The sequence below is a fragment of the Macaca nemestrina genome, chromosome 4, assembly GCF_043159975.1.
Source record: "Macaca nemestrina isolate mMacNem1 chromosome 4, mMacNem.hap1, whole genome shotgun sequence".
NCBI lineage: Eukaryota > Metazoa > Chordata > Mammalia > Primates > Cercopithecidae > Macaca > Macaca nemestrina.
Window position 1 is genome coordinate 19413024 of NC_092128.1, and position 12051 is coordinate 19425074.

Below are 12051 nucleotides of genomic sequence, written 5' to 3' on the forward strand. Positions count from 1 at the left end.
TCTTTTGAGTTGTTAGCAATTATCATCTGTACGATTCATCTGACAGTTAATCACGGAGGCTTTGTGACATCCATTATTCTCTCTAACTGGTTATTTTAAAGCTTTTACTATTTAACTTGTCATGTTTTTATACAGTCCTCCACTGAGATTTTAATCTCCTCGAGGGCAGAGACACATATTTCTTTGTATAGCAGCTATTCCCTGTAGTACCCCGCATAGATCTCCAAGATATCATGAGTTTTAATTTTCTTTCATTTCAATCTTCTGGTTTATTCACAGGCTAGAAAAAAGGAAACTTTTCCAGCAAGTCCTCACCCTGATAGAATTCTCTTTGCCTAGATAAGTTTTTTGCAAACCTGTTTTCACATGTTAAATAAGGTAACACAACTTGTAAGAAGAAGAATCATAGCAGCCATTATGGAATACTTATCATGTGTTGTGTATCATTTAAAGCACATGTGCTTGGCCGGGCGCGGTGGCTCAAGCCTGTAATCCCAGCACTTTGGGAGGCCGAGACGGGTGGATCACGAGGTCAGGAGATCGAGACCATCCCAACATGGGCTAACACGGTGAAACCCCGTTTCCACTAAAAAATACAAAAACCTAGCCGGGCGAGGCGGCGGGCGCCTGTAGTCCCAGCTACTCGGGAGGCTGAGGCAGGAGAATGGCCTGAACCCAGGAGGCGGAGCTTGCAGTGAGCTGAGATCCGGCCACTGCACTCCAGCCTGGGCGACAGAGCGAGACTCCGTCTCAAAAAAAAAAGCACATGTGCTTTCTCACTTAGTTATCAAAACAAGCCTATGATACAGGTCCAATTGTTACCTACCTTTTACTGATGAGGCCACTGAATCACTGAGAGGTTAAATAGCTGCCCACCGCCCTGTCAGCAGCACATGTTGAAGTTAGATAGCTGACTGCAAGGTTCATGTTCTCACCCACAAACACGGTTAGGCACCCTGAACCAGAGAGGACAGTGTCCAGCCACTGGAAGAATTATCCAATCTAGATGTCAGGAGCACTGGGCTTTGGGGAGCAGGGCCAGCGCCTCCTGGGGACTGCACCTCACAGCTCCCTCAGCCTTCTATAGCTCAGCAGCAGGGCTCTGTTCTTCTGTCCCTCCTGCCTGGCTGCTGTGGGCTCTGGAACTTGCCCACTTCCCTGCTGCCCCTAGGGTGGTGGAGATCCATCATGGGAAGAGCCTGACCTGGCTGTGTGGCCTCAAGCAGTATACCCGGAGGTGCCTGTGACTCTGAGGCTCTATAAATACCAGCGGCTTCTCTCATCCAATTAGCTGGAAACTGACCAGCTTGCCTAGGCAATTTTCATTTCTTAAAAATAAATGATCAATATATAAAAATAGATGCACACTCATCTTTAAAGCCTTATATAAGCACACAATAAACAATAAATTTCACATCCATCATGCCAGCAGCCTCTCACTGAGTTTGAAGACAGACAGAAGTAGTTCCCAAAGTAACCACACTAACTTAAACATCTCTGAACAAACATGCTGGCCAAGAGCCATCCAAAGCCAGTGCCTCCCTATTGTATGAAGTTCCACATGTAAGATGAAGGCCAGGGCGTCAGAGTGGCTTTCACAGAGCATCAACCTGGCAGGGCCTTCCCAGCAGGCCCCAGTGCAGTACCATCTCCCCCGATCCTTGGCCCAGGCAGTGGAAAAGCCACAGGTGGGCCTGGCTCCTGAAAAGGGGAATGCAGAGGTCCTAGTGGCCTGCACACAGCCCACAGAGCACACTCAGAGCAAGGAGAGGCAGAGGGTGTCAACTCCAGCTCTGCATTCTCCACGGCACGTCTGCACTGTGCTGTGTGGGTGCAGCCTCCTCAGAGCCTCACACTGCATCCCATTCCTTGGACATTCTGCGCCCTCCTGCATAAGCTTTGCCAGGCCGCAGGCACCAAAGCTAAACTTATGACATTCTTCTCCCAGCAAGGTTGACTCCTAACCCAGGTCCCCAGGTTGCTGGGTTCTTGCTGGTTCTCTCCTTGCTCAGATGTTCCATTCTGGTGGGCCCATGGGGGTTGTACACAGCTCTGGGCTGCAGGTGCCTCCCCTGCCGCTGTGCTGAGCTCTGCTGCACAGGAAGAGCCCAGGCCAGCCCCGAAGCATCGCACTCCCTAGTTTCCAGAAGCACCTGTGGGTCCAGCACCGGCCCCTTCTCCACGTCTTCACATGTGCCCCTGCTGCCGGCTACACAGGGGACATTTGCATGCCCAGCCTCTCCAGGGGGGTTAGGGCGAGCAAAAGCCCTGTTCCTGCCCTCTCCCCTCTGCCTCCCTCCCCTGCCCCAGGGCATGAAATGCTAGTTGGGTGTCTCACCTCATGGCCGCCTCCCACCTCTGACTTCTCCCTTTGCATTTTCAGCACTGTCTCCAAGCAAAGAAAAAACGTCATCAGCTGTGTCACGGTCCACGACTCCCCCTACTCGGACTCCTCCAGCAACACCAGCCCCTACTCCGTGCAGCAGCGCACCGGGCACAACAACGCCAACGCCTTTGACAGCAAGGGGAGCCTGGAGAATCACTGCACGGGGAACCCCCGAACCATCATCGTGCCACCCCTGAAAACCCAGGCCAGCGAAGTATTGGTGGAGTGTGATAGCCTGGTGCCAGGTAATTTGGGGCCAAGACAGGACAGGAACATCTCCCTGGAGAGCGGTTTTCCTGTTTTTCTGCTGCTAGAAATGTTGCTGTATGGGAGCTAGTACAATAGAAAGTGTCCAGCCAGTGACTGCAGGCGATCCTCACCGAGGATGTTACTGAAGTAGCCAGGGGAGGCTTCTGCTTAACAGCACGTTGTATAAGCAGCGTTTTCCTTCTTTAATTCTGTAATCAATACCTCTCTGCCTTTACAATGGCTCTGCTTCCAACTAGGTTGATTAATAGAAAATAAAAGCCTCCTGGTTCTTTATGCCCGAGCCTGGAAGAATACCTGGTCTGGGGAGTTTCTGGCTGACATCTAGCACCACTCCCTTCCAGGAAGCCCTGGTGGTCAGGTGGGCTTCTTGTGTAGGAAGAACCTCCTCCGAGTCTTGCTAGGGAAGGGTGAAATCAGCCCCTCCCAGCCCCTCCTTGGAATCAGCTGCCGGGCAGCGAGACCAAGCCGTGCGTGTTTCTCTGCTCACGCGCTGCCCTCTTCAGAGGACTCCTCCTGTCCCGCGAAGGCTTGTCCTGAAAACTGGGCCCTGGAATAAAGGCTGAGAACATAACCTGAATAAACTCAGCGGCTCACCGTAGATTTTGTAGCATCTATTTAGCATTTCCCTTGCTCATGCTCACAGTGGAATAATGTGGAGACTAAACCAGAAGAAATCTGCACATCCCGCTAATTCCGCCACGAACCACACCCAAGCCAGCCTGCACCTGCATGATGGCGCAACGGAAAAGGGAAGGAAAGGAAACGCCAAGAAGCTTTTGTCTAGATATGAGCAGCTGTTACTTCTCAGGAGGGTCTCACGTCTGACACCTGAGGTCGCTACAGGAACTGGGGACTCTTCCTGGGTGGTGACCACATGTAAGGCCCAGTGGGCACAGGCCCCATTCAGGAGCTGCCACTGCGGGTGAAGAGTGGAGGCAGGATGGGGTCATTAGGACTTTTCCAGCCCAGTGCCTCAGGCCAGCCTGCACGGTGAGGGTCAGCGCCCTGGGACGCTCTCCCAAGAGCTCGTGGCATTGCCTGGGATGGGGCCCCTTTTGCTGAGAGGCTCTGCCTGAAGGGGAGATGGTGACAGCTGCAGGCTCATGCTCCCTGCCGTTCACTTCCCAACCCAAGGCAGCATCACCCTTTCCGACATTTGTATCGGAAGTTCTTTTTCCCTGACTTTGGAGTTACCCCAGCTACCTTTCCTCTGAAGAAATGCTTGTGAAACACGGCTTCTCAGCACCCTGCTAAAACATCTCCGTTTTCAAGTCCTGGTCTGTCCCCAACAGTACCATCGTGACGATGCAGCCTCCAAGCAGCTTTGACGTCAGAGCCAGCGTTCCTGTGGGCCTGGGGGCAGGGGGTCGTGGTGCTCACGGTGTCCTGGCTGCTCCACAAGAAAGACACAAGCAGCACACAGCTCACACTGCGCTCTCTCGGAAGGAGGAGACCTTACCTGTGGGAAAAATGGAGCCACAGCAGCCACATGACAGGGCGAGCATTCTGGTTGACAGGGGCCAGACCGTACTTACTGCTAGGGTCTGGTGACCTGGGGACAGAGAACAGGCTGGAGCCCTCCCAAAATTAGGCACTCTGTGAGGAAAAGAAAATGAAGCTGTCCCTTCCACAAGGCTACAAGGACATCTCTCTCCAAAAACCATCTTTTTCCCCCCAGGGAAATATTTTGGTGGAAACCCTGCCAGGGAGCAACATTCTCTAGCAGTAACCAAAGGGCCCTGGGAGGCACCCGAAGTCATTCGCACCAGGAGCCAGGATTCCTTAGAGAGAGCTGCACACTTTTCAGCTCAGCTATCCTTTAAATATTGTTTAAAGCTATATGCAGCACACATTTTTAAGTTTAAAGATTTGCAAAGGATAGCATTTGTCTTGTATCATTTAAGTTCCTTAAATATATGTTTGTGCAAACCTCGAAGCTGCAGACTGAACTCATTCCATATGCAGGAGTGCTGCCTGTGCCCTCGCGAGCAGGGGCATTCCTCGTCTGGTGCCTGCCCTTCCCCAGCCAGTGGCGTTCAATACTCATACACACCTTTAGCTGCAGAACCATCCTAGGCTTGGAAAAGTCAGGAAAGCAGCCTTCCTCAGCTCCCTGGGGTGCGGTGATGCACACAGGCCAAGGTAGAGCCAGTAGCAGCTACCCCAGCTGCAGCGCCCAGAGCATGGGAGAGTTCAGGGCTCCCTCAGCCCTCTTAGGCCAGCATATGCGCTGCTGTTTCTCCGCCATACTCAGCCCCTCCTGTGGCTCTCAGCCTTTCAGTCCTTCTCAGGTTGGGGCTAGTGAAGTTTCTTTTGGAAGCAACAGAATGAACTCTACACTGGCTTAAGACAAACAACTTACTGGAAGGATGCAGGGCTAAGGGGAAGTTCAACAACTAAGTCCCAGGCAGGGCAGGAGCCAGAATCCCTGGGACCTGAGCCCTGGGGGCCAGATGCCTGCTCTCTGAAGCTGCCTTCACCCGACTCACAGCCAGCAACTCCCAGGCTCCCAGTGTCCCATTTCCAGGAGACCAGAATTGATTGTCCCAGCTTGGAGAGACTTTTGTTTTCTGTTTTTCGGAGAGGAGTCTCGCTCTGTCACCCAGGCTGGAGTGCAATGGCACGATCTCAGCTCACTGCAACCTCCGCCTCCCGCGTTCAAGCAATTCTGCTGTCTCAGCCTCCCGAATAGCTGGGATTACAGGCATGCACCACCACGCCTGGCTAACTTTTTATATTTTAGTAGAGATGGGGTTTCACCGTGTTAGCCAGGCTGGTCTCAAACTCCTGAGCTCAGGCAATCCACCCGCCTTGGCCTCCCAAAGTGCTGGAATTACAGGCGTGAGCCACCACGCCAGGCCAAGACACCTATTTTTTGAGCCTCAGCTTTAACCAGGAGACACAGTTCAATAATGACACCAACAGTAGCTAAAAACTTAAATGCCAGATACTCAATACTTAAGCCCTTAGATGCCAGATACTAAGCATTCTATACCTGTTAACTCATTTAATCCTCATCACTGCCCTACCTGGAGCTGCCATGATTTTCCCAGTTTCCCAGGTTAAAAATGGAGGCACAGAGGGGTTGAACAGCCTTCCCAGAGCCGTGTGGCTGGGCATCCCGGAGGTCTGGCCCTGGAGCTTATCTGTGCTGTAAGCAACCCGCCCCCCAACTCACCTAGTGCAGACAAGGCCGCTGTAGCTGTTCTCAGGACAGGGGATCACGGAGAGTAGTGGACAAGGCATGACTGGAAAACTCTATAGAATGTTTCCTCACTGTTCCAAAGTGCACATTAGGAGGTTGACCTTCAGCATTAGCCCATTGTCGCTTTGTCCATTGCCACAGGAGGAGTTACTATTATACTTTAATCTCTTGGTCCCCTTCAGGACGTCCTCCCTTACTCGGGGCTCTCGTCCTCTGAGAGCTTGGCAAGCTCTGAGCCAACCCCCATCTCCTGTCCCCATGCTGACGGTAGCATCAGGGTTGCATCACGCCCATTTCATCTAACATTCCCTGACCCCTTCGCTGATCCCTCGAGCTCAGTGTTTCTCCCTCAAATATCATTACCACAAAATGCCCAGGAAGTTGGAATAGAAGAAGTAGGTGACATGCACAGCAGGGCCCAGCTACCCACTGCAGAACAGGAATGGGGCTTCCCCCAACAAAGTAGCAGTGTGGCTGCGGAAGGTGAGAAGCAGGCTCTGCAGAGCCAGTGTTTGCAGCTTTCTATTTTTTTTTTTCTACATTGAGTCCACAAAAATCCCTCCATCCGCCAGGTTTTGGGGGACCTTTGAGTCTACCGGGTTTGGCCTGGGCACAGTGTTGGGTCGCAAGGCCCTGATTCCCAAATGCAGGTCTGTTCAGCCAGGGCCAGGCGGCTCTGGAGTCCTGGAAGGCTTGCTAAGAATACCAATTCCGGATTTCCCGCACCTACCCAAGGAATTCTGATTCAGTAGATGGGGTGGGAGGGGCCCCAGGCGCTAATACACGGTTGGATTTGCGGCCTCTGAGTTGCACCCACTGCCCCTATCCCCACTGAGGCAGCTCACCCTTCACTCAGAGCAGGGGGCTCTGTGGGTTTTGGGGTCAGGAAGGCCCCCTTCCACCTGCAGTGTGCACCAGAATCCCCTGTCCCCAGGTTTCCGGTTTTCCTTTGACCTTCTTGAGAGGCTGAGACCTCTAGAGGCACATTTCTCTCTTAATCAACAATTAATCAGCATTCTCTCTTGCTGGGCTTCAGCCTCAAGCATCTCCTCTTTGACTTTGATTTCATCACCCTGGGATTTGTAATAGAATTGATCCAACCGAATTCAATCAAGGGCCTGGTCGTTTCCATGCATGGCTCATTAATATTTAGCACCCTCTGCCCCAAGAATGACCAAATTCTCTCCTTTTCCACTAACCACCCACAGGATACTTCACTGAGATGATATGAGCCTTCCGGTTCACCTAAGATGCTCAGGCCCCAAAATGAATGCTCCGAATTCTTGCGTCTGAACATGGGGTGTAGACCTGTCTTTGGACATCTTGCAATATGTTCTTGCTGCCTCTCCCTTAATATGAAACATTCTACCTGATTCATCCTTTGAATACCCCTACTTTGGGCAACTTCCTCAAATATGAACAGCTTTAGAGTTGGGGCTCTGTGGAACGACAGTGCCACAGTTTGGCGGATGACCGGATTCCCTGGCCAAAGCTCTTTCCCATACTCAGTTATTTCATCTTTCCTCTCCTAGGGCTTCCTTACACTTTTCAGTGTCACCAGGCAGTAATCCTAAAGTACAGCAAGGTTTCCAGAAAATATAAATCACAGAAATATAGCTGTCCTCAGCTCAGCATGGTGGCTCACACCTGTAATCCCAGCACTTTGGGAGGCCAAGGTGGGCAGATCACCTGAGGTCAGGAGTTCGAGACCAGCCTGGCCAACATGGCAAAACCCCATCTCTACTAAAAAATACAAAAATTAGCCAGGTTTGGTGGCACGCACCTGTAATCCCAGCTACTTGGAAGGCTGAGGCTGGAGGATCGCTTGAACCCAAGAGGTGGAGGTTGCAATGAGCCGAGATTGCGCCATTGCACTCCAACCTGAGCAACAGAGCGAGACTCCATCTCAAATTAAAAAAAGGAATTTAGCTGTCCTCCATGGAAAGTCAAGGTAATAAAAATATTTCAAGCACATTCCAGAAACTTAATGAAGAAAAATAACTGAGTATAAGATACAACACAGAAAGTGCTCAGATCAACAAAGGACAGTGGCAAGGAGGTCACTCATTACCTTTCTGTCTTAAAATGTGCTCGCTTTTTCCTGGGGAAAGCCTTCCTCAGTCTGGTTCTTAAACTAAAAATCAGTACCATGGCTGGGCACGGTGGCTCATGCCCGTAATCCCAACACTTTGGGAGACCGAGGCAGGCAAATCACTTGAGGTCAGGAGTTCACAACCAGCCTGGCTAACATGGTCAAACTCTGTCTCTACTAAAAATGCAAAAATTAGCAGCTGGGCGCAGTGGCTCCTGCCTATAATCCCAGCAGTTTGGGAGGCCGAGGCAGGCGGATCACAAGGTCAGGAGTTCGAGACCAGCCTGGCCAATATGGTAAAACCCCGTCTCTACTAAAAATAGAAAAATTAGCTGGGCGTGGCAGTGGGCGCCTGTAGTCCCAGCTACTTGGGAGGCTGAGGCAGGAGAATCGCTTGAACCCGGGAGGCAGAGGCTGCAGTGAGCTGAGATCATGCCACTGTACTCCAGCCTGGGCAACAGAGCGCGACTGTCTCAAAAAAAAAAAAAAAAAAATTAGCTGGGCATGGTGGTGCATGCCTGTAATCCCAGCTACTTGGGAGGTTGAGGCACGAGAATCACTTAAACCTGGGAGGCAGAGGTTGCAGTGAGCCAGGATCACACCACTGTACTCCAGCCTGGGAGACAGAGCAAGACTCCATCTCAAAAAAAGAATCAGTGTTGTCTCTGTGCACGTCTCACCTCAGCAGGACTGGTTGCCCAAGGAGGCGGGACAGCCCCCAGCCCCAGCACCAGGCTCTTGTTCGTTCCCTGGTCTGCCCTCCCCTTCTTGGTGGGGGACCATCTGCCTGTCTTTCCACCTGGAAGATGTTTTCTTCTCCATTAACTCTACTGTTCTTTAGCTTTTAAGGAACAGAAGCAATGCTTGTTGTAACTATGGTTTCTAACTATACAAAACAAACCACACAGTCTTCAGGCTGCTTTGTCGTAGCCTTCACTTCCTAAACCCCTCTTTTTCTGCTCCCATCGGCATTGAAGTTAGAGAAAGGTGTCTGGAATTTTCTCCCTCCCACACTTTTGTAGGCTATTATGCAGGTTTGCTCCTAAAGAAGCCCAATGTCGGCCAGGCGCAGTGGCTCATGCCTGTAATCCCAGCACTTTGGGAGGCCAAAGGCAGGTGGATCACCTGAGGTCAGGAGTTTGAGACTAGCCTGGCCAATGTGGTGAAACCCTGTCTCTAATAAAAATACAAAAAATTAGCCAGGCGTGGTGCCAGGCACCTGTAATCCCAGCTACTTGGGAGGCTGAGGCAGGATAATTGCTAGAACCTGGGAGGCAGAGGTTGCAGTGAGCTGAGATCGCACCATTGCACTCCAGCCTAGGTAACAAGACTAAAACTCCATCTCAAAAAAAAAAAAAAAAAGCCCAGTATCTTCTCACCAGTCTGGGTCTGTTTGTTGCTTTTGCCATTACAAAAGTGCTTGCATTTAAGGAAGGGCTATGGCCGGTGCATCTGGGTGCATTTGATTTGAAATTTCACTTCGGTCTGTATTAATACTGCATTGTGTGTTAGGCGGCCCCCTTCTGGAGGAGAGCTGAGGTAAAGCATCTCTTCTGCTTTTATCAAGGGGCGATGGTCCTGCCTGCAGAGCTCCACCACCTGAGGTGGGGAGATGACCCCCACACAGCAGCAGAACTCCCGCTCTCTGGGGCTCTTGCCCCTGCTGGGCTGGACACTCATGCCCTGTCCTGCCCTGTCCTGTTCTGGTGGCCTCCCTGGACTTGGGCTGTCCCTGCCTGTCAGCATCTTCACCTGGTTTATCCTCTGGCCTCGCCACCTCATCTGTGGAATCTGTGATGCCTCCTCCTTATTCACGCTTTCAGCATTCTCCCTGCCACCCCTGTCCCTGGTGGTACACAGTCACTGTCCTTAGCACACAGCAGGAGCTCAGAAAATACTTGGATGTGTTAAAACCACTGGGCTCTGAAGAGGCTCCTGTGGCTCTCTGGCTGGGTAACATGGAAGACATCCAGCTCAGGGTTCAACCTGCCTCTCTCAGAGCCCCTGACTACTCAGAGCATGGTCCACTGCCCAGCAGCACTGGCACTCCCTGGGAGCTTGTCAGAAATGCAGATGCTCAGGCCTCCCAGAGCTGCTGGCCAGAGTCTGCACTGAACAAGATGCAGGAATTACATTTGGGAAGTGTTGATCGAGCCACCTGCTGACCATGAGGTCACCTCTGGTGGGTCGCAGTGTTTCTTCCACTCTTCAGCCCCCTTGGCAATAACATGGAAGCCATTTTGTGCTTGGCTGTGTTTGGCTCACAGGGCCACTCCTGGATGACTTAGTCTCATCCTGCCTAGAGGCAGGTAACTAGACCAGGTGACTCTGAGGGTTATTTTAGCTTCTAGTAGTTCATTATGTCCCACTACAGACACTGTCTCCTCTGATACTCATAGTCACCCACGGTGGGGACCAAGCAGGGATCCTGTCTTAGTCTATTTTGTATTGCTGTAACAGAGTACCTGAGACTGAGTAATTTATAATCAATAGAAGTTTATTTGGCTCACGGTTCTGAAGGCTGGAAGTCCAAGAACAGGGTGCCAGCATCTGGCGAGGACCTTTGTGCTGCGTCTTCCCAGCACAGGAGGCAGAAGGACAAGAGAGCATGAGGGTGAGGGGCCCAGACTTGTTTTCATCAAAAAAGCCAATCTCTCAATAGCTAACCCACTCCCGAGATAACAACATTAATGCGCTGATAAGTCATACACTCGTGAGGGCTCTGCCCTCAGAAGCTAACATCCCTTACTGGCCCCACCCTAAACACTTGCACTGGGGACTAAGTTTCTAACACAAGAACTTCAGGGAACACATTCAAATTATAGCAGATCTCTCCCACCCATTTTCCAGATGCTGGAAGTCACACCTCCCAGAGGAGCAGCACTGGGCCTGGCCTTAGGCTGCCGGCCCACCTTGCCTCTCCTGATTCTTTTCCGCTTTCCCTTCTTCGTCCCCTCATGCAGCCCCATCCACCCTCCCAGCCAAGCGAGTGAGCCAGAGCCCCACTGCATCCAGAGTCAAGGCAAAGTCCTAGTGGGTCCAGAGGAGATGAGGCTGATTTGTGACTGCCCGGCTTCAGGCACATGTTTCTTCCTGGAATACCACTTTTCTCTGGTGGGGTAGCATCTTCTGGGCAGCTGGGACCCTGCCACCCATCTGACCTCTTTCTCCTCCTGCCACAGTCAACACCAGTCACCACTCGTCCTCCTACAAGTCCAAGTCCTCCAGCAACGTGACCTCCACCAGCGGTCACTCTTCAGGGAGCTCATCTGGAGCCATCACCTACCGGCAGCAGCGGCCAGGCCCCCACTTCCAGCAGCAGCAGCCGCTCAATCTCAGTCAGGTAAGCCCCACGGCTGGCGCCCCAGGCCAGGCAGAGCCCCCATCCCCTCATCCTTCCGCTTCAGAGAGGATCACTGTGGCGGCCCCTCACCCACCTCACAGGGCTGCAGTCCTGGCCACGGGTGGCAGCACATGCCCTTGGTGACCTCTGGTGGCTTCTTCCACCACAGGTCACCCTGGGGGAAGTTGATATCACCGGTGTACAGAGAGCTGGCCCAAAGCAAAGCAACTTGTCTAATGTTACAAAGCCCTTAGTGACATGATGCTAGAGCTTAAAAATAGGATGGCCCACATATTGCTGTTTCAGCCCAGCAAAGGGTAGAGCACCGTGTCCCGGCCCTGTCGGCCTGGGACTCCAGGGACAGACCTGCATCCGACTCATTGCAGGGAGGGCCCACACACCACAGCCCCCAAGTGAAAGGAAGAGTTGTCCCAGGACCTGGAGGAAGGGGGGTGGGTTGAGGTGAAATGGGAGTGACCTGAGTTTCTGCAGGCACAGGGCTGTGTCAAGGGCTCTTCATCAGGCCTGACTCACACGGTGGACTCAGGGCCCCTGTTTCTCTAGAAACAAGATGAGATAAATGGGGTGTTTGTGTTCAGAGCTTCTCAGCTGAAGTGCTGCCCAGGTCATCAGTGGAGCCTGTGTCTCTGTCACGTGACTTAGGTTCTCCAGGTAGGACAGGGCTATTTTATTTGGACTGACAGAACCTTGGACAGCGATGCCTCTGAGAGCCAACCCTTTTTTTTTTTTTTTTT

At 52.0% G+C, this 12051-nt stretch overlaps 1 protein-coding gene across 10 annotated transcripts in view; it reads left to right on the top strand.

Moving 5' to 3' along the window:
* Nucleotides 1–12051, top strand: part of LOC105471291 (homeodomain interacting protein kinase 2) — a 220021-nt gene that overhangs the window by 195217 nt on the left and 12753 nt on the right. For all 10 annotated transcript variants that reach the window (XM_071094373.1, XM_071094379.1, XM_071094375.1 and 7 more), the window contains 2 exons: nucleotides 2384–2631; nucleotides 11136–11296. In XM_071094373.1, the coding sequence (XP_070950474.1) occupies nucleotides 2384–2631; nucleotides 11136–11296 (409 nt within the window). The remainder of the gene's footprint in view (nucleotides 1–2383; nucleotides 2632–11135; nucleotides 11297–12051) is intronic.